Source organism: Temnothorax curvispinosus, unplaced genomic scaffold (assembly GCF_003070985.1).
Source record: "Temnothorax curvispinosus isolate PA1 unplaced genomic scaffold, ASM307098v1 QBEX01018008.1, whole genome shotgun sequence".
NCBI classification, from domain to species: Eukaryota; Metazoa; Arthropoda; class Insecta; order Hymenoptera; family Formicidae; genus Temnothorax; species Temnothorax curvispinosus.
This window is the reverse complement of record NW_020227788.1, coordinates 1-22,625: the sequence shown is the minus strand read 5'-3', so window position 1 is coordinate 22,625 and position 22,625 is coordinate 1. Positions and strand designations below refer to the sequence as shown.

The window sequence follows — 22,625 nt, the reverse complement described above, 5'->3', positions numbered from 1 at the left end:
ATGTGCAACGAAGATAGAATGATGCTTACAGCGCGTGAGCGCCCAAAAGAAACGCAGCCATAGAGTGATTAAAAACAAATTAGAAGACTTTGAAAAATGAAGCTTCGGACAAAATTTTAAAACAAGAGTTATGACATTTCAAACATTGTTATGACAGTTAAAAATTTGTTCTGAATCACCCTGTAATTCATATTTTTTAGCAATTTATTTATATATATTTTATTCATTTATGTATTTTGTATCTCTCGTATTTCCTATTTTCATTTATTTTCTTGACTGCGATGTTTCTTGTAAAATACTTATATTAAATAATAAAATAAATGAATAAATTTATTTATTTTCTTATTTACGTACCTTAAGTTATGCTTTAAATTTCTCTTTACTATCTTTTTCATTCTTTACGATTCCGTTATTGTTTTATTGTTTTTGCAAGTTTTTTCCGCTGCTTGGATGACTGAAAACATCAAAAACTTTAACTTATTTCAAATGAATCTTTATTTTCGGAGAAAGAAAAAAAGTCTGCTGGGGCTAGGTGAGGGGAATAGGGGGAGAGGGATGATGCAGCACATTAACTTACTTAGAAGCTAAATAAGAAACAATAGTAGACAGTGACACGCGAATAGAAGATAATTCCGGAAACTGATTTTTTATAAACCTTTCAATCACTATACGAACATTCAAGTTGGCAGAGCCAAACTCAATGTGGGGTATATACATATATATGTTTAAAAAAAAAACCAAATTTTTTTCACAGAGTTGCTGAAAGAAAAGAATAGAGGAGATAATTGCACGACTTTGCAAAAGTAATAATGAGTAGGAGATATCTATTATTTCTTTCTGAGAGCTTTATTGTCACGTGAATAACAATAAAACGACTGACAATGTTTGGCAGCCGTTAAAGAGCTGCCTATTATAAACGTTTATACAAATTGAATTTCTATTCGTTACTACTTGATCACCATTGTGACGCGAGATACATGAGAAAAATGTTAGAAATTGAAAGAAAAGTACATACAAAAGCGCCACTATCTCACGCCTTACTTTACAAAAAAAAGTCCGTTCAGATTGACATTAGCTCAGTGTGTTTCGTATAAGGGTTGTTTTCGGCTTTGCAGCATCAGATGCGTTTAGGAAGCTAAACAGTATGTCCAAACGAAATTACAATTTTGTACAATAAGAGCCTCTCTCTTATTTTTTTTTTAAATCTTGTACGGTATATTAAATTAAAATTCGCAAATCAATAAAAGAAAAATGAACATTTTTTTATACCAATGTTAATTTCACTCTTATTGATCATTTACCTAGTTAAATATTATCAAAGTTAAATTTTGTTATATAAATCACATTGCTACAAATACTACATTCAATTAAGTATTTTATAAATAAAATAAAATTCCAATTATCAGATTAAAATTTCGTCTGTATTATATAAATACATAAATTGAATTAGAAGTTGTGATAATTTATGCTATAACAAATTTCTTTGATAGAAAAAGTTATATAAATCATTATTCACAACAAACAATCACTTTGTTGGTAATGAGAAAATAATTTATAAATAAAATAACATCTCGAAGTAAAATCATATAATGATTATAACTATCGAGTTCCCGAAACGCATCCTGTTTATGTTGACTATGTTTCGCTAAAGTTACATATTTATTTCTATAATGCAGTCCCGTTCGGTTTTTACACTCATCATTGCAGTCGTGCGTTTCGAAATGTCTTTTGCACTTCTTCCCTCAATCGTTTCGGAATGGCCAACGAAATCGGTCTTCGTTACCTATATTTTAGTAGAAAAAGTACACAGTATGGTACAAGCGATTCTTGCAGCGTAGTGCAAGTTTCAAACCATTTTTCAAGAACATCTGTTTTTGTACAAAGGATTCGATCTTTGATTCGTTGGAATTTTTAGAACGTTAGGAGCCTTTTGATGATCCATATTGCACAAGCAACGTTTCCATATTCAAGCGCACTGGCACGGTTTTGGATTATTACGATAAATACCTCCGAATAATATAACTACGAATAAAATGACAAAAGTAATTGAGTCTTATCGTGTACTTCGAATTCTCATTCGAAAGACGGTGGAAGAAAGAGGAGCGACGGAACATGCTCATAACATGCCAAAACCTTTCGAATAATTGATTGCTTTCAATAAGCGATCTTGCAGTTTTTCTATTGTACTGTAATCTGGCAACAATAACACATTGAAGCATGTGTGTGCTATTGGTAATCTGAAAATATACGATAATAATGAGCACGTTGTGTAAATATAATCAGTGGAATGCAAACATTACCTATCAGAATCGGGGCCGTGTCTGGCAATGACCATCTTGAGTCTCGAAAGACCGCCGACTGGTACTCGATCGCTACCCGTGGTAAACTGAAGTAGCCTTCGTTGACTTTCCGGTGGTAAGGAGTGCGCTACGCGCCAAAAGTTACGTACCGCTTCGCTGTCCACAGTGTAACCGCCTTCGTACTCCGTAGCTGCCTCCAGCTCGGCAAAATCAAATATTTTGCTTCCGCAAACGAGCTACGCGCACGTCAAATAATTTTATTAGAACAATCGTTCGATACAACGTATCCTTTACGCCCTATCAACAATTGTACCTGTTCAATCTCTTCAGGTCTGAAGAGCAACGCCAGCGGGCTCTCATCCGTAACCATTTGGAAGCCACGTCTGAAGGCATTAAATTGTCTCTCTACGGATTTGTTAAGCAGGAAATCCGCATAGAGATCGACAAATTCTTTTTTGTTTTCCTGTGTGACATAGAGCTCATCGCCGTTCTCCTTGAGCTCGTGGAACGATAACGATCCAAATACGTCCCTATTGAAAAGATGCAATAGAGAGAATACATGAGAGAATACAATAAGATTTTTTGTGCGCGATTGGCTTATCGTAGACATACCTGTAACCAACTCGGAAAGTTTGCATAAATATCTCCGGCATGTCATCTCCCGTATATTCCATTAATTCTTTCATCGTTCGATATAATGTCGGACTCCAGTCTTCCAAATCTGGGAAACCGCCTTTCCTGCCTAGCAATTTTCTATAAACCACCATTGGAAAACGTACATCCAAAATTACATTGTTATAAATCGCTAAACCGATAACAATGCCTATTAATGTGAACTGTGCGTCACTTTCAAACGATGTCGGATTGAACCATGTCATTTGCGTATCTTCCTGAAATAAAACAGTGACCACGTTTTATAAAACTAAATCACAAACATACATAAAAAGCGTATTAAACACGCTAAAGCAGAAAAAAACGAAATAAGGTCAGAAAAAAAAGTTATGTAAGCTTACATTGTCGTGCAAATTCTCACCTGAGTGGTAAACATGCCAAAATCAGGATTAAATATCTCCTCGACAACTAGTTGAAAGAATTCTTTAGATACGCCGCCTTCGTCGACACCTTGCTCTCCCTCGAATTCTACAACCAATTGCTTTTTTAAATCAGACGGATTTTCCATTGCCACCATTTCCAATTCCACCAGTGCGTCGTCTATCAAATGATCTCTTCGCACCTGTTTAAACGAGAAATAATGAAATTTACTAATCTTTCAAAACTAATTATCTTAATCTTCGTCTTTGAGCCAACAAACCTTCAATCTGAGATATGGATTAGTAGGTTGCCCAACAACGGTTTGCAAAAAGCTCATACGTCGTTCGCTATACATTCTGATACGATTATCATAATACAAGCCCAAAGTTTTAGTGGCCGGCGTAAGTATGAAAGCATAATTCATGAAACTAAATTTCATTGGCTCTTCGCTCTTGTAATAAGCGAAATCTTTGTCCATCTCTATGGCATCGCTAAGTGGCTCGTTGTAAAAATCAGTAAATGGTATGAAAGGTTTACGTGCATCCAACGCGGTAATTCCTAATTCTGTCGCTAATGGGTCCTGAAATGTATATTGCTTTTATTTATCATAAGAAAAATAACGTAATAGGTATACCACACAGAGGTTGAAGACAATCGACGGAGATGATACCTGAGGGATCTGGCCCGATATTGCTGATCGTGAAGTAGTTTTGTCGCTACTAGCCGATTCACCCTCGTCGCCTAATACCAGCTCTGGAGGATCTAATTCACCAGCCAACATACTCGCATAATACAGAATTTTCATAACTTTCGTAGGTGCGGTAATAGTGTCTGCATCTTGGACGCAATAATCACGTGTGAAGGATCCTCCGATTACCTGCAATGATTACCAAATGTGATTAGATTAATCTGTGTGATCAGAAAATAAATAATAATAAAAACAAATCATTTTGAGATCCATGCAAGTGAAACAAAAGCTGTCGACCAAAGTTGAGAGAATGTACCTTGACAGTTATGAGTTCTTGAAGCGCTTGCAGAAGGCTTGGAAGCCGCGACTTGCAATGTTTGGCCCATACGCGTGCTAGCTTGGCTTGAGCCAATACCGGCACGCAGCTCAACGCTTTACACAACATATGGAGAGCCAATTCCAAGTATTCGCTATTTCCGAGCATCGGAATTTCAAAAACAATGAGAAATACATTTAACAAACTATCCATACTGTCCCAGCGTACCATACGAAACACTCTCAGATTCAGTTCTATATCATCCGCCAAAGTGACTAGTGCATTGACCAGAGCTGACTCGAACACCTCGCCTAATCAAACAGAAAGAAATATGTATTTGATTTAGTCAGCAAAAAGAGTATCGATGTTAAAGCAGCATTGAGAACAAAATATTTGTTCATACCTGGCAAAGACCAAAGTGCTTCAAAAGCTCGACGGACCGATGGTAAATCGACACTAGTATCGTCATTATTAGGAACTGTAGGCGATGGATCACTGCTATCCTCTTCCTTATCTTCCCCTTGAAGAGATCGTACCGCTTCCTTATTCAAATCTGCAGGTGGCCTGAACAGAGTGTCTGGTGCTCGTTCGAGAAGTGCCGTCAGTGGGGAATTACTTTTCTCAGTTTTTTGAAAACTGAGACTCAACGCTTTTCCGCAAGAAAACACCTCTCCCAAAGTACGAATTAACAAAGAATATGAATCTTCCGCTTTACATTTTTCTATAATATCCAGAAGTTTAGCTTCCGTAAGATATGACTCTTGTTTTCCTAATGAGAAACGGGAATGTGTTATTTTGCGATCCAATGAATAATCAGACATTTACATTCTCCCATAAGCCGATATAATAATCAGATGTTTTGCTTCTACCTTCATCGGAGCTCGTCGAATTAACGCTTTTTACAGGTAGACTCTTAGCTAACGACGTTTGTCCAGGCTCTATGGTAGTCCGAGCAACTTTACTGGGTTGTGTACCATCGCAAAGTCTCGCTTCTTGCGAGAATAATTGTATCGCTTGAGCAGCCGCTTGATTTGGAGTAAGATTAGTTACCTGTCAAAGAACCAAACAAAGTTTTACACGACTAAAACGTTATTCAAATCCTCCCGTAGCTTGCCACAGACAAACGAATGAATCTTAAAGTCATACCTTGCCACTGGAGGCACAATGCTGATTGTCACAATGAGGATTCCCACATCCGTCCGTGAGTTGGTAAAAGTAACGTTCAATGAGCTTCTTCGCAGCTGCGCGCTTCATGTCGCTGCAAGGGCTCTCCGCTCCTACCCTACAAAAATGACAGTACAACATAAAATATATGTAAACTGGATTCTTGATACGTTCTGCGGCACGACTGAAAATATTTTATTTATAACACAGCTGCCTAAATACTAGGTATGTTCAACTCTTCTTAAAGAACGTTCAGTCATTCTTATATGTCTATACAAAAGTGACTAGTCATCTCAATAAGCTTTGTAATAAGCTATAGCTTGAGACTCGAAGAACAAAGATCGCTCGAATAATTTCGGTCCCCGCGGACGTAAATCGTAAAAAAAAACTCGCTCCGATTCGTCACGAGGATTATATATCGTTGAATCGGTGTCGTTGCACCAAAACAAAAGCGCTAATAATAGACAGCCTCGCGATCTCGCGTGACGAAGGTAAAGTACTACGTCGCTGTAAACAAATCTTTCGTACGGCCGAGTGAGAATGAGGCGAGAGTGGCGAGACGGAGAGGCGGAAAGGGAGAAGAAGAGACAGAGAGAGAGAGAAAGAGAGGGAAAGACGGAAAGCAAAACCTACTCCGCGCACAATTTTTCACAAGACTGTCTCGATTCACCGATCGTGTCGACTTTAAATCCGCGCGTACTTCCTCAATGCGAATCGCGATTCTCCGAACCGAGCGTCCGTCACGAGCGTGTCACGAGCGTCACTCGAACCGTCGGGGGTTTGTCGCCGTCGGAGCAGATCGCTCAGATCGCTGTCAAACGCGCGACAATGTTATCCCTCCTCCTCCCTCCACCCCCGCGAAGAAGAGCGAGCGTTTGTTTCCTTCTTTCTCGTTTCTTTTCTCCCTTTTTTCATTTACGGGCGACGCTAAAGGACGCAACCAACTCTCGTGACACCTGGAAACGTGATCTTCTCCAGGGTCCCCCTGACTCTTGGCGCTCATAGACCGTAAATCGTCGGAATTTTGCCTGTTTCGCTCGGGGACGGGAAGCTGAGCTCGTCGCCGTCGCCGCCGCCGTCGCGCGCACCAATTGTCCGCCGTCGTCTACGCGACACACCGCCGGGACGGGTATCCCGCGCTGATATGTGCTCGCCACTCGACACCGTCAAGGTCCGGATACTCCGGATCGTCCGGATTACCGCGGAGCGAACGTCGCTCGCTCGCCGTGTCCTTTAAACTTTAAACGTCGCGTGGTCGGCGAACGATCGGGTTCCTCACCGCGGAGGGACACACTTTTCGATACGTCAGAGTCAGAGACTCCGCAGGGTAGGGAAGGGGTGAGAGGAGAAGGAGAGACAGACGGACAGATAGACGGAGTTCAAAGGCGATGGAAAAACAGGCGATAGAAAAATAGGGAAGTGAAAATGGAAGAACGAAGCGCAGAACAGAGGGAACAGATAAATGGAACCACGGGAGAAAAAGAGAGAGAGATAGCGAGCGAGAAAGAGATTCGAGATGATTCTCAAAGATTGATGATCTTTGCGCGGGGGAGAATCCGGGGGTCTTGGAGGTTAGGGAGATGGACGGCTAAGCGAATCCGCGCCCCGGTTTATACGCGACGGGAATTCGGGGCGACTCCGATCGGCTCGCGGGAATCGGAGAGTTCGCTCGGAGGAAAAAAGAGCCACCGATGTCTCTTTTGCTTTCTGTGCCTACTGACGTCTACCGTTTGCGATCAGCACCAACGACGGGGCCACGAGTTATCGCGCGGTAGCGCACGACTTTCGATTAATCGCGAATTCGCGATCGCCGAGCGACAGATCGACTTCTCGGTTTGTCGCGCGATTCAAATTTTGCGCGACGCGCACGTATATTTCTAAATCATTATTATGTATATAATTTATATGGGTGTATTTTTTATTATTACACACATTTATATGATTATTATAAATTATGTTATTTCTATTTATCTATTTCATTAGTTTTATTGCTATATATTTCTAGGATTTCTGCGGCGCGACGATTAAGAGGGGGAGCACCATATTGAACTGCGAACAGACGGTCGCTTTCTTTTTAAATAATCGTATTAATGGTGTCAATATTTTGAATTATTTCTTTAAGTAATCGTACGTAAACTTGTTTTATTTTTAATACGTAAAGATGCAGTTAAAATGTTATACAACGTATTTGTTTATATATAGAAATAAGAACTTCTATTTCGAGACCTAAGTTCCATTTTTCATGTGGTATAAAATAAATGATATATTTCAAATACAAAATGTCTCTTCTCATTTTGTCTCCTGCTAATTAGTAACAAAATAGACATAATACCTGATTAAAGTATATATATTTAAGTGCGATCAAGTATTTTCAGAGATTATTTTGTTTATATTTAGCTTTTACAGAACAAAATTCAAAGATTAAGTATTATAAAAAATTAAGTAATTTGTTCTGTGGCAAAAAAGATATAATGCATTACTCATTACTTTAATGATATTTTTAACTGTTTTTAATAGTCTGCGTTTTTCAAAGTCTACATCGCGACAATTATTGCGATCGTTATAATCATGATATTCAATAATTACAAACGATAAAGTCACGATACGTGCAAACAATTAATAAAAGACTATTACTGGATTATTATACTAACAATTAACAAAGTATTTATCTTCTGTATTCATGTTTCACTTATATTTCATCTTTTTTTCGCTTGGAAATATATATATTACTCGTACAATGTACGCGACTCGCACGAGTAGTCACATTGTTTTATTAGGATTAGATCGCGTCGTCGCCATCAATCCATCGATCCGTGGAGACGCTTAAACGTTTCCCACATCGCGCTTGAAATCTTCGCAAAAAGATACGGTTGGGAAAAGAACTGCCAGGTCGCCTTTGTTTAAAGATTAAACCGAGTATCAAACCGACGCGACGGAACGAAATCTTCTACGCGCTTTGATGTGAAAGTAACGCGTGAATAGAGACGAATTGCGAGAGAGTATCAATTTGCACAGAATTACAAGGAAGATTTAATTCCGCATTGTTCAAGAGAACGGCGGTTTCTATTGATGATAATGCCGGTGACAATTACTCATCGGAAATCAATTCGCGTCGACAACTTTTTCTGCGAGAAATCAAAGTGAACTGTGTACACTATGTACAAATAGCGTTGATATAGCAAGATGGATTAATGAAAAGCTAATTGCCATTTCTTTTTGCCCCAATATTCCGGAGTTGCGAAAAATTCATTCAAATAAACAATTAGCAATTAACTGTTTAAATTGATGATTGACGATCAATTTTATTAATCGTGACTATCGTATTTAATATGTGCCAAGCGAAAAGCCTAATGAATTTCTCATTTTGCCTGAAGGAAATTAAAAGTCAGTTTCTAAACTGCTCAAAGCAACTTCCAATCTATCCTTCTTTCGCGATGCTTTCATTATTAACATTAATTGAAAACGTCAAAAAGAGTCTGCAAGCTTCGCGGATGATGAGGAAGCACTTAGTAAGCGATCAAAAGTCATGTCGAAAGCAATGTCATGATCCTGCTTTTCATTTCTGTACCTCCCACGCGGATCTGTTCTCGCAAGAGGATAGATGCAAATGCCCACATCCCTCTCACCGAGGGTAAACCTGGGCCAATCGTACGGTTGGAGGTAATGGCACCGAGGGGAAGGTCGAGGCGATGGAAAAGTTTCGAGTAGAGCACAGCAGCTCGCAGGAGCAGTAATATCGATCGATCCGGAGTGGAGTTTGAGGCTCGACAGGTCTCTCGGTCTCCCGGTGCGGGGGCGAAAACGAGAGGGAGAGGGAGAGAGAGAGAATAAGCGAACGGGGCGAGAGCGTCGAGTAGAGGGTCGGATGTAGCAAAAGCTCCCCTATAATCGGACAGTCAGACAGGCCGGTCAGCTGCCCGGGTACGGATCGCTCTCGTGCCGCTCGATTAATCTTCCACGTTCGTTCGTCTCTGTTCGCCCGCCTCTGATCCTCTTTTCCCTTTTCTTTCTTATTCTCTTATTCTTCTTCTTCCTTTTCTTTTTCTTCTTTCTTGCGAGTTCTCGTCCTCTCGCAACCTGGAATCTACCGGCTCCGGATCTACCGCGTGTCGGCCTTGAACTCTAGTCACAGTGCGAGTTTGACCTTGACGAGCTTCTCTGTCAAGGCTGGCAGGTAGGTCAATGGTATCAGCTGATACCGGCATTCTGTTCTTCAATGTGCTTAAATGGGAAAAAAAAAAAAACGAACGTGCGTGATTTTGAATGATAGAAACGCGATAAATGTTATCCCGGATCGGGACTTATGGATTATGACTGGTTCGCTATAACTTTTGTGTTAGTCATCGTTTACTTTTAACGTCAGTCCAAGTGATTGTTTGCCTTTCTCCGAAATCAGGATTAAAAAATGGCAAAAAAAATCAGTTAAATTTAATGTATGTTAATGAATCCGAATTTCAATGTAATAAATTGATTTACTGAATGTAAAGTATCTTTCTTTGATGTCAATGTCTTTTGATATATCATGAAATATATTTTTTTTATAATTGCTTCTTCAATGTGCACGTTTGATTTATCCAAAGCTAATTGTTTTATATTTTTTCTTATTGACATCTCTTTTATCTACACATACGCTACTATACTGATATATCTCAATTCTAAACTATTGAATATGGACGATATTAATGCAATATATAATTATTTTATCCTTATTAAGTGTTAATTAAAAAAATCTTGTTTGCAATTTATTTTTAATCCAGGATTGAGACAAAAAAATAATTTTAAATAGATCAAAGAAAGAAGTTTCACACATGTATGATCAATTGCATAATTGTATGGGTGTGCATTTTTGCGGTGTTAACTTGATAATAACAGTTAGAGTGTGAATAATTATTGTTTAGCAATGCACAGTGAATTTTAAATTTTAACATAGAGACAACGAAAAGAATAAGATGCGAGCGTATCGTTCGTAAGAAAGTGTTTGCTTTCTTGCATTCTTGCACGATAAAATAAGACAGACTTTTATCTTCAACGGTAAATGAATATAAGGAGCTAAAGCAGTAATCAATAAAAAAAAAATTTGTACACAGGATAAAAAATAGACACGTAGAAAGTCCACTCATCGAAGTGAATTAGTATAAATTAACATTGAACTTTGGGCGCGACTCGCCGGTAGCCATGAGGAAACGAAGAAGCAATTAATATCACGACAAGAGACCATATGCCTAGAAAATGGAAGAAAAAACTTCAAGACTACGTCCTTACGTGGACTGGGATGTAAGCAAAAATTCATATTATAGATTTGATAAATACTTTTCGGATCGTATATCGCGTGAATGTAAAAACGTTCAAACGAGTCAAGTATCATTAAAATATAGTCGTTTTCTTTTTTCATAGAATGAAGATAAATACTCAGTAGCGAACAGTCAAGCGCCGTTGCAGGGCGGCGAAGACGAGCACTCAGAGCGCGGAAACTGGACGGGAAGATACGATTTTCTTTTGTCTCTTCTGGGATACAGTGTGGGCCTGGGAAATGTCTGGAGATTCCCGTATCTTTGTTACTCGAACGGCGGCGGTGCTTTTTTGATACCGTTTACAGTGATGCTCATCATTGCCGGATTGCCTCTTATGTTCATGGAGCTTTCCTTAGGTAATTAATCAACGAAAAAAAAAATTAAATGGAACACTTCGAGATTCGTAATATGGACTGTTTGCGATACCACGATACACATAGATATACACCTTTCTTTTATTCTGCAGGACAATACGCTAGTCTCGGACCAGTGGCGGCTTACAAGCAGTTTTGTCCTCTGCTTCGTGGCTTAGGATACGGAATGGTCCTCGTCAGTTCCGTCGTCATGCTCTATTATAACTTAATCATTGCCTGGACGCTGTATTACATGTTTGCCTCTGTCGTTGGTAAATAATAATATTAATTAATATATACCTTCAGGACAATGTAACGTGTTATTGCAACTATGTAGACTTCAAGCTGTAAGTCTGTAAAATTAGTAAAACATATATACCTGGAAGAGGAATTGCCTCCTGTGAATGCTGAAGGAATGCTTCCTGTCTTCTTCTTCTTATATTTGTATTGGCTCCTGCCTCTACACAAGGTCAATATGGCCAAAAATGAATGCTTCCTGTGACTGTGAATGGCGCGAATCCCGTGGGAAAGATCTGTGTCCAAGTTGGGTGCGAGAGAGAAAGGTAGATTGATAACCTTGCTGCACTATCCGCACTTGCGCATTGCGGACAAAGGTTATTAATCTATCTTTCTCTTTCCTTAAAAAACATGGTTCTCTCTCGCATCCAACTTGGACACAGTTTGGACACAGATCTTTCCCACACAGGCTCACACAGACTCGATCCTTCATTCCCTTTCCAGGTATACATGCAATGTTCTAAGTCTGTAAAGCTCTCATGTAAAAAAGTAATAAATTTGAAGAAAAAAAAAATGTGTATACGTGACACAGTTGACGAGTGAAGGCCAGCTAAAAATAGAAATTACTATTTTTCCAAAGACTTATTCGAGTTCTTGCCACAGGTGGTTGGGAATTGCCCTGGAGCAAATGCGAGAAGGAGTGGAGCACCGAGGATTGCTTCATGCCGGACGCTGCCGAGGCTTGTGTCTCTCAAAACGATTCTTACTTCAAAGGAAAATGCCTTAATTCAAGTCAAATGACGTCGATGGGCCTGATTATCGAGAACATAACCGGCGCTATCAGAAGACCGCCTGCCGAGGAATATTTTCAGTAATTACATACTCCGTGTAGATTTTCTTTGATTGCGTTTATCCCGTTATCACAGATCACATCGCTAATCTATTAATTTAACTTTATATTTGTATACTTCAAGTATATTTTGCCTTATTACATCTATGCGTTGACTTTGTCTTACATTACATTACGTCGATGTGAAGACAAGCTATAATTTTAGTTTAAAAATGATTTGTAATATATCGAATTTATTACTTGCTTCAATCGTGTTGCCACTGTTGCCAGAAGCATTAATTTTAAATGAGAAATAAAAGATAGACAATTTCTTTGTGTCTAGCAATCATGTTTTGGGAATCAGCAGTGGGATCGAGGAAACTGGATCGATTCGACCGTCCTTGGCGACCTGCCTCTTCCTGGCGTGGATCATTGTGTTTTTTTGTCTAAGCAAAGGCGTACAAAGCTCAGGCAAAGTTGTATACTTCACCGCACTCTTTCCATATGTTGTCCTGGTACGTCCACAATTTTATCGTACGTGATTAATTTAACGTATTTTAAACAATTTAAACGAACTTACTTCCTTTTTCGCAGATTGTTCTTTTTATTCGTGGAATTTTACTTCCTGGTGCTAACGAGGGTGTACTCTTCTATCTGACTCCCGACTGGAGAAGACTGACATCCGCCAAAGTATGGGGAGACGCCGCTGTTCAGATCTTTTTCGCTTTGAGTCCAGCCTGGGGAGGCCTGATCACTTTGAGTTCATATAACAAGTTCACCAACAACTGCTACAAGGACTCTCTAATCGTGGCGATCAGCAACATTGGGACTTCCTTCTTCGCCGGCCTGGTGATCTTCTCGGTAATCGGTTTCCTTGCTCACGAGCTTGATGTACCGGTGGCGTCAGTGGTAGACGAAGGCGCTGGTTTAGCATTTATTGTGTATCCTGAGGTGATTATTAATTTTCGTCCTCTATCAAATTAATCTCGCATTTATTTCCATCGATATCATCGACGCGTTAAAAAAAAAATAATCAGACAAAATAATTAAGTGATATCTTCTCATCTACTTATATCGGTGGACTATGTTGATGGCATTTGAGTCCCAGGAACACCGACGATTCTTTGTTACTATGCGTAGGTTGTGGCTCGTCTGCCGGTTGCGCCCGTCTGGTCGCTGCTGTTCTTCATCATGCTGCTTACTCTGGGCCTCGATTCACAGTTTGCTCTCATGGAGACCGTCACCACGGCGATACTCGACGGTGTTCCATCGTTGAGAAGCTATAAAGTCTGGGTTGTTTTTGGAGTTGCGGTACTCGGCTACGTCGGTGGCATCATTTTCACCAGTAACGTGAGTCACAAACGACTTAGTTTCATTAAAATATAATTGATCGTTAACATACTATCGCAACCATCTGTTTCTCTTCAGGCTGGCATGTACTGGCTGCAGTTAATGGATAAATACGCGGCCAATTGGTCCGTCCTGCTGATCGCCATAAGCGAATGTATCCTCGTGGCATGGGTGTACGGTGCGGATCGCTTTCTGAACGACGTTCAACAGATGATCGGGCCCCGAGGCCGTGTATGGAGATTCTTCTGGACATGGATGTGGAAGCTCGTCACGCCCGCAGCCCTGTTCTTTATTCTCTGTTTTAATTGGGTGGAGTACGAGCCACTCAGATATGGAGCTTACATTTATCCGAAATGGGCGGACGTATTAGGCTGGGTTATCAGTATGCTTCCCGTTTTAGTAATTGTCGGATTAGCTATAGTAAGTTGGAATATCCTCTTTATTTAATTAAACATAGCATGTCGATGAATACACATCGTTATACGGAAAATGATGAATATAGGATCAGCTGAAGGGACGGCGTCGGCGATCACCTTACGATGATGATGATGAAGATGACGAGGACGTTGACGATGACGATGACGACGACGACGACGACGATGACGACGACGACGAGGACGATGACGGATCTTGCAAAAAAGGGAAGAAAGAAAAGGGCAAGAGTAAAAGTAAGAATGTGTGGAACCACATAAAGATATTGTTGCAGCCAACATCCAAGTGGGGTCCGGCGTCACGCAATTCTATGACACCTTCCAGAACTCTGATAACTTCGTTAGGTAATTATTCTTTATTAATTCGAATGACAAAGACTTTAAAAATTTAATTATTTTAATGTTTTTCAATGTTTTTTTAATGTCTTGCAGCAACCACGGGAGGATACGACTCGGTGCGGGATACGATTATCCTAGTAAACGGTCAGCCAATGATGGTGCAACCACCCAGTGTCATTCCAACTGCTCAGAAGCTTCCCGGACCATCGATTCTTAAGAATTCTAGTAAAACTGATCTGATTACTTCGCAGCAAGTCTGACACGACACGTTTGTTTTATGTCCGATGACGAGTCCTTAGAAGAACGATGCTGAGGACACAATGTGCCCAACGTAAAGTAAGTCTCTGATATGAACAAGCATTCTCATAATGTCGGCAATTGTACATTGTCAATGGCGTGAGTTATTTTATTTTATTATTCGATTCGATTTACGAGAACCATTAAATTTTGGATTTTCGTAAATTCGAATTTTATCGAAAATTATAACTTTCATCATTGGGTATGATTTTCAATTAATTGCGTTCAAGAAATGGAGGAAAGTACTTTTTACTAACTATATATATACAGTCTATTAATATTTAAAATTTTTTATTCTTTTGCGATGAATTAAAATTGCAATATTTTTATAATAAATGAGCTGAGAAACGTTTATCAAATAAGTCCTCGACATTGATAGAGAAGCTTAAATAAATAGTCAATATTAAAATTTTAATGGCCAAGAAATGTTGCATAATGAAAAGAAGTTGGAGAGGATTATAAAAAGTGATATAGAAAGTATTATTTTTTAAAGATCGATGATATCTTGTGTCCTCCAAATATAATGAGAGGTATCACACACAAAAGAATACACAATAGAAAAATATTTATTTTTGAAAATTGTTTGATTATTTTTATTGTGAAAGAAAATATAAATATATGTATAGTTTATGCGCGAGAATATGTTTATAATAAGTATTTAGCAAATAGAACAAAAAATTGAAGAAGAGTGAGCAGTATAAAGATAGAAAGAAGCTGAAATATACTTTATGCATATCTAATATCAATCTCTCTTGGAGATATTGTAGGTATATTTTGTCGTAGGTAAATACTATATGGATATATTTTATAGATATATCGTCTAAAGAGATTCTCAAATATTTATAGATCTCTTTGACGTGCAAAGACATTCAGGGAATAGATTAGATAATTTGGATACGCTGAAGAAAATGATAACGAGAAATAAACAAGGAAAATCGCGAAACCTGTTATAACTAGCGAATTTATGGGAAAGGATAGTATAGATTTGTTGACGAGTAGTAACGTATAATGGGAAATCCCTCGCGATCTTTCATTTTTATGGAAAGTATTTCTTGAACAATTTTAAGCGATAATCTAGCAGAATATCACAACCTATCACAATTAAAAAGAAACTACTGATGCCTTGACAATTTTTTCAATGAAAACTTGACTCTGGAGTAAATGAAAAACTTTGTAAACAAGGAGAGTGGCCTTAGTTCTCTGAAAGAAATTTGCTTATGAAGACACAAATATTTATATGCCAATTATCCAAGCGTGTCTTGCTTGAAATAGTCTTCACCCTTTGCCGCGTGACATGCCATGTCAGAAAGTCAGTATCCTAAACTTTCGCACTTTCATTTTTAGTGCGAGGGTATTTTTGAAACTTGTTTGAATCTTACAAACTAAGCAGCTCATAAGTCGCTCGACACCTATAAATTGGTGTACTAAAGACAAATTGGAAATTAAAAACCTTTATTTGTAATTAGAATAAACGGTAACTGCAAAGTTAGGAATCCAAAGACTTTAAGGGTAGGAATAATAGCAATTTAAATGACTCGAAGATTAAAACAATCGGAGACGACTTTTAAACCATTGCGAATGCACGGTTTGTAATCTGGTTGTAGTATCGAATACTGTTGTGACTGTACCTTAAATATTAGCCAGCATGAAATGAGAAAGTGAAATAAGAAAAATGTATTTTAGTAAATCGCGTTTTAAGATCGCGGAATTTATATATATATATATATATATATATATATATATATATATATATCTCATACATATATGACTGTTTCCTCCTCGGAAAATGTTCCATTAATGTAAGCCAGTTAAATGTTCAAAAACCTTAATGTTTTCAGACCATGCGTTATAGTTATCTAATATGTGACATGGCTTCCTACACAATGATTGTAAAAGTATATGTACGCCTCGTTGTATAAAATAATGACAATTAGTTTAATGTTAGTCACAATGCTGGTTGGTTCTCATACCAGCCAACAAAGTCAGTGGCCAAGTGGTTGACTGTCCTAATAATAAGTAGGATTAAGAGCAGTGACGCATTATGAACCATAACGACACGGCGGTAACATGATAGTATAACAGCGATATTAAATCGTTATTTGGACTAATTTTCCCAAGTCTCCGCGTTCAAGAAAATATGACACCTTATATTTCGCTTAAGCAATTTCCTTCAGTTTGAAAGAAACAGACAGTAAAACAAAGTGAAAGAAGTTTTGTTTCGCGTTATAACCGTGTCGAATATTTAATAAAGAGTCTAACTGTCATCGCGTGGTGGTTACGGTTCTGACGTTGTTACGCGCAACCAGTAGAGCGAACAGTACAAATTAACGTGTCCCAGTTGCGTATAATAGGAAAAAAGCGCTTCCTTTCAAGAGAAGCCTCTTTTCTTTATGAAAGAAAGTTAGGAAAAAGGAGTTTCTTTTCAAGAATCTTCGCTATGACCGTACGAAGTGTTTTTTTTTCTTCACATAAATAACGGCTGATATGCACGATGTTATTATTAGGACAAATATTAATTTTTTCTGCGAAAAAAGCAATTTTATTGTAGAATCAAAATACTGATGTCTTATTGTAGAACATGGCGTACAATCAGAACACAATAATGCCTTGAGTGATCATATATACAGTATTAGAAGAGATACACTTCTTATACAATGAAGAAAGATAGAAATAATTATAATGTACATATGTCCCGAATAGATAAACAAAAAGTAGGACGTACGCTGACATACTGTTGCGTAATTTAAGTAGACTGATTCAAATAAAAAAAAAATGGAGGGACTGGATCCTCTCAAGATGAAAGTTATTAACTATAACTTAGATTATAATAACGCTTGAGTGTTAATATATGTGTGTAAGTTGTACATATATATCCCAAACAGCACTCATGTTCAAATTTGAGACACAAGTGTCTTAAAGATGTCTTTAAGACGTCCTGATTTTGGACATGGTGTTGTTTGGGTATCACATATATGTATAATTAGTATATAATAATATATAGAGGTATTTAAAAAATACCAAATAAATACTGTTGTGTTATTATATATGTACATTGCATTATATAAAAAAATATATATATGTTACGAGCACATCTACAAATATACATATGCATGTGGGCGCATATGTGCGAATTTGTAATGTGTAATAAATGTTATGATGCGTGTGTAATCAATAAAGTGTTGGTATACATGGTTAACTGTGGAGCTGTCAGACCTTTAATTTTATGGCTTTCGCCATGATTGATTTCCAACGTATTAGACACTCCCTTCCTCAATTCGCACAAACAACGTCCCTAATGGGATCAATAAGGCGTAACATTCAAATAACGAAATTAATTCTATGATCTTTGGCTTTTCACCGCTCCGTTGGATATTTTACAAGAGTTGCATCGAGAATAAGTCACTCGCCAAAATTATATTTGACCGCTATTTTTTTTTTTCAAGCAAAATTTAATCAATATAATAATTGCAAAGGCAGTTTTATTTTCCATCGATCGATCGAATAGAAGCATCTTACTTCTGGACTACAACTCTCGCACGTCGTCCGCGTCTCGACGTGATAAACCTTCTTTCAGACTTTTGTCGGACTCTGTTGACGAGGCATTACGTGTCGCTTGAGGGTGGTCCGAATATTACTCTGCACCTCGAAACGGCGCCGAGTATCGGTTTCACGAGTATCAAGAGACCTGCGAAGAACAATGACGCGAAGGTCAAGTCTCTTCCGGTGGTGGTACCGCTAATGTACCACCAATCGTTGTAGGTTCCATTGATGAGGGTAGCCAGTAAAAGAATCGTAATGCCGATGCCGCCGCAAGCGTGAGCGACTTTGACGAATATCGGCCTTACGCGCGGATATATCCAGACAGTGTTGTTCGCCAGGACTCCGAAAGCGGCGGTCAAGACGGACAGTATGATCGTCGTTAGGCCCAGCTGCGAGTGAGTCGTGGCGAAATGGGGTCTATTGTGGTTGACTTTGTTAACGATGATGATGATCAAACCGATCCCAATTATGGTCAGGCCAATCGTGTGTAGAATCCAGTGTATCGTTACTCTGTTACGCCTGGGTAGTTTCCAAGCGACGTACGCCTCACCGGAGACGCTGAAGACAGCTTCTGTGATTAGGAGACCGACCTTTGCGAGATGGAAAAATATTGAAATTTTTAGTAAATCTCAATATAATTTTGCAATTAAAAGATTAAGGACGCGTTGTTTAGTCATTATATTTTAATTGATTAATTATGATTATGATAATAAAAAATATCTATAACACGCTAATTGATTAGAAATTAAACTGGATATTTTTGATTTTTTTAGATGGGATATTCAAGCGATATTTCTTTTTTCTTTCTATACTTACCCCAACAGACATGCAAATCGGATGCCAAGAGAAGAAACTGTAGTTCTGGAAGGCAACTACCAGGATATATATTATTGGAGCCACGAGCAGAAAATGCGTCAGTATCGAGAAGCCGAGCGTTATGGCGCTCGGCGGTCCTTTGTTAGCTTCGTTGCTCATGTTGAGAAGCAAGCGATGAGATTTCTTTGACACCTGAATAAAATAAAAAGATTTTGTTGGTAAGCAAATATAAAACTGAATAAATTAACTTAATTAATTAACTATAAATAAAACAGTTCGGCATAAGATTGTCTTTCGGAGTAAAATAAAAAGAACGTAAGGATTAAAAAATAAATAAATATTCGTAAAAATTAAGATCAAACAGTAAGTCATTTAAGCCTTAACAAGATAGTATATTATTTTTAATTTCTCCCACATTTCTCCTGCCAAATTTCACATCTAGAACATTTTAATAACATTATTATTAACATTAACATTACGTGAGAAGAGGAGAAACTCTTTGAAAATTGCTGCAGTCAGGTCCAGGAAAAATTCAACCCAGCACTGCCGGGTAAGCGTAAAGTTCTATGGACGTTGTCGGTATCTTTTTACGTAATTCCTCGTAATTATTACGAGGCTTTGGATGCCACGATGCGTGATTCATCTTTAATGCAGCGCGACTTCTCGCATCTTCGAACATATCTCTTCCACTCTCGTCATCTTTGCCCGACCAGCTTGATCTTCGCGTTTGAACACGTACGCGATCGTTCGATTAAGTAATGCATAAATAAAAGAAGAAAACAACATCTTATGTATTCATAAATATGAATAATAAACTTTTTTCTCACAGTCATACATGTAAAAGCTTATTCATTCCGACACGCGATATCTTCGACGTTAATACGATTTCACCGACGTAATAAAGGAAAATATCAAATCCGCTACAACTCGGAGTCCGGTATCTTAGAAAGTAATTTTAAAATAATACGTTACAGTATTACAACATAAATATAATAACATAGACACGATTTGCACGACGTTAAATTAAACGAAAGGAGTTGTATATACTTGCGCAAAACAGTCGTTTCCTAGACAAAAATACACGGTGAGCTAAACGATCGCTGTCTATTAAGCAAGAAAGATCGTGGAACTAGTTAAGCGATAAAATTCAAATCCTCGTAACAATCCGTTTCATTAATGACTCGATAACCAATGATAAGAAACGTACGTTGAGTAACAACGCAAAAATGTCACTCGGCCTGCCGTTTATTGCGGAATGTAAAAGTGCATTTATAGTGCCCTTGCATTCCGACGTTATGTAAATATCAAAATTACAACGATAAGGTTACGAGAAAATAGACTAAAAAAAGAATTGTTTTCCGCGAAATTCTTTTTAAACAATATTCCATTAAAATGATTGATTTTTTAATTATTTTTATTTATATTAGGTGAAAAATTCGCTATTTTCTATTTTTGAAAACGAGTTTGCCAGTATTGTTAAAAATAATAAATTGCTTTAAGTAAAAAAACATATATCCTTCGACATTATAAGAAATGTGAAAAAAATCTTTTATTCAGGAAAAATTTTAAATAAATTATTATGAATTATCTTACCTACAAAAAGGTTCTTTGCGTGATGAAATGTTTTATCTGTAAATCAGTGTCGCTAAAAATAGTGAAACTTATCGCAAGAATAAACGGCAATGGCATAAAACCGTTGACACAATTATAACGAATATGCGATTTCTAATCTATAGCATATATATGTTACCTCATTCACGATAAACGGTTATCTAGAAATGATACACTTTTCAGAAATTTGCACTTCTCGCGCAGGGATATATTCTTTAGCAAATTTAGAGCTAAATTTCATTAATACAATTCCTCAAATAGTAATTTTATGTATTTTTAGTAATTAATATTTGTGGACAATAAATTCTTAATTAGTTAATTAAATTTATATTAGAATAGATGTAACTAATTAATGCATGATTTAACTAATTTAGATTTAACTAGATTATATTAAATTAGATTTAAATAAATTGTATGAATTTAGATTTAACTAATTAATGTTATATTAGCAGTGTTAAATAATTAATTAATTAAACACTATTAATGTATAAAATTTATTTAATATTGACCGAAGAATATGTTGTAATTTACTCGTATTTATGAATTTGTCTGAAAATTTCTCTAGTTTAATGACCTCGCATTCAATTTGAAAACTATCAACTTCGACATTAAATCATGATTAATAAAAGTAGGCGCACTCGAAACGTCGAGGGTATGTCGCGAGATATCATATCATTACTTAATCTTTTCCTTTATCTTCTTTTCTAAAACAATATTTAACAGTACAACAATAACAATAACATTATTATATTCACCATTTTTACACAGGGCCCGAAGACGCGCTCACGCTACAACAATTCTTACGAGAAAGTCGTCGAGCGGACACTTTGTTGACTCACCGTTCGACACCGTTTGACTGCTACATAAAATCGTCGCCGGTCTTAAAAGGGGAAGCGTCGTCGAAAAAAAAGCCCAAAGAGGTACCCTCTCTCGTGCGTTTTGATCAGCGTGGAGTAGATGACATTCAACAGCGACACACGCGCGCAATCGTGTCCGTGACGCGACTGAGCGTCTGGAACATGGCGATCTAGGCTGTGGATCCATGGATCATTATCGCTGGCGTCGCTGGCCGATGAGGAAACATCGCGGTCGGCCTTGCAGTGTCGGAGCGTATGGCAGCTACAAGGGACCGTTCGCCTGGATAAAAGTTCCCCTGATAATTACAGCCTTTTGTTCCATCCTCGGACCGGGGATTTTCCCTCAAACTTCCTCCGCTCCTGAAACTCATTACAATGAGTCAAATTTTTCGGCCTGGCGACGGACGACGCCGGAATGGGAGAGTCCCGAACAAAATCGGGTTCGCCGTGGGCCCGAAAAAGAGGCGGTTCGACGTTGCGGCCTTGGTGCGAGCGGCCGCAGCGGCACGCACACGCTTCGATCGCGTAAACGCGGCGCTCGTACGGCGCAAGTATGCACGCTCCATAAATTTACAAGGCATCCGCATAATGCAGCCGAAGAAACCGAGAGAGAGAGAACTCGCGCGGGAAACGCTTTATAACGCGTCTCGTTATCCGACTTATCACGATACTTTTTTTGCGGAATTGAAAGAGGATCGTTCTTTCCTTCGGCGTATATCCGGTAGCCGCAAATTGGCTACCTCTTTCGAAATTCAAGATTTATTACATTCGTAAAATTCGGCGATATATCAATTAAAATGATTTCTCTCTCGCGATGCTCTTGGACGTTTGTATATATATATTTTTATCGTAACTTGTGTATAATTTATACATCGAGAAATAATGGGTCTCGTGTGCATCTTTCTAAATTTACTGATGTCGTGAGCGACGATTAATTAGGAACACAATTAGAGATCGCCCGATAATATATTGCTTCAGAATGGAGCGTGACTCGTGTTTGACGAGAATTAATGCGCTTAAATCTGAATGATAATGTTCCTCCTTTCCTCTGCATTTAACTAGGACAAACGCATTTTTCTGTAATTTGTCTTCTTTATTTATCTTCTCTATATATCTTCTTTATATTTCGTTAGTCAACAAATACTGATTGTTCTTCTTAAATCTGCGCGTATTA

General features: G+C 38.1%; 3 protein-coding genes across 8 annotated transcripts; 1 reads left to right on the top strand and 2 right to left on the bottom strand.

The window, feature by feature from the left end:
- Positions 1–821: 821 nt before the first annotated feature.
- On the bottom strand, positions 822–7,221 carry LOC112468040 (ubiquitin-protein ligase E3A). Its single transcript, XM_025037049.1, has 12 exons — positions 6,457–7,221; positions 5,483–5,618; positions 5,206–5,386; positions 4,740–5,105; positions 4,337–4,647; positions 4,003–4,209; positions 3,613–3,912; positions 3,334–3,534; positions 2,913–3,190; positions 2,614–2,830; positions 2,301–2,536; positions 822–2,237 (listed from the first exon to the last, which is right to left on the bottom strand). Exons 1-12 carry the CDS (start codon positions 6,501–6,503, stop codon positions 2,117–2,119), a joined length of 2,601 nt encoding a protein of 866 aa, XP_024892817.1. The 5' UTR covers positions 6,504–7,221; the 3' UTR covers positions 822–2,116.
- A 2,366-nt stretch (positions 7,222–9,587) lies between these two features.
- On the top strand, positions 9,588–16,359 carry LOC112468041 (sodium- and chloride-dependent glycine transporter 1-like). 2 transcript variants are annotated; one of them, XM_025037051.1, is made up of 11 exons: positions 9,588–9,674; positions 10,674–10,774; positions 10,895–11,147; positions 11,258–11,416; positions 12,045–12,252; positions 12,554–12,725; positions 12,805–13,161; positions 13,351–13,560; positions 13,639–13,980; positions 14,063–14,336; positions 14,424–16,359. In XM_025037051.1, exons 2-11 carry the CDS (start codon positions 10,730–10,732, stop codon positions 14,588–14,590), a joined length of 2,187 nt encoding a protein of 728 aa, XP_024892819.1. In that variant the 5' UTR covers positions 9,588–9,674; positions 10,674–10,729; the 3' UTR covers positions 14,591–16,359. The 2 variants fall into 2 exon arrangements, with proteins under 2 accessions (XP_024892819.1, XP_024892818.1); XM_025037050.1 differs by having other exon boundaries at positions 10,588–10,774.
- Positions 16,360–17,662: 1,303 nt separating this feature from the next.
- On the bottom strand, positions 17,663–21,622 carry LOC112468042 (cytochrome b561 domain-containing protein 2-like). 5 transcript variants are annotated; one of them, XM_025037056.1, is made up of 4 exons: positions 21,350–21,415; positions 19,463–19,702; positions 18,984–19,175; positions 17,663–18,757 (listed from the first exon to the last, which is right to left on the bottom strand). In XM_025037056.1, the coding sequence occupies exons 3-4, from the start codon at positions 19,140–19,142 to the stop codon at positions 18,230–18,232; spliced, it is 687 nt and encodes a 228-aa protein (XP_024892824.1). In that variant the 5' UTR covers positions 19,143–19,175; positions 19,463–19,702; positions 21,350–21,415; the 3' UTR covers positions 17,663–18,229. The 5 variants fall into 5 exon arrangements, with proteins under 5 accessions (XP_024892824.1, XP_024892825.1, XP_024892822.1 ...); XM_025037057.1 differs by lacking the exon at positions 21,350–21,415 and adding an exon at positions 20,577–20,885; XM_025037054.1 differs by lacking the exons at positions 19,463–19,702; positions 21,350–21,415 and adding an exon at positions 21,434–21,622.
- Between the last annotated feature and the right edge of the window lie 1,003 nt (positions 21,623–22,625).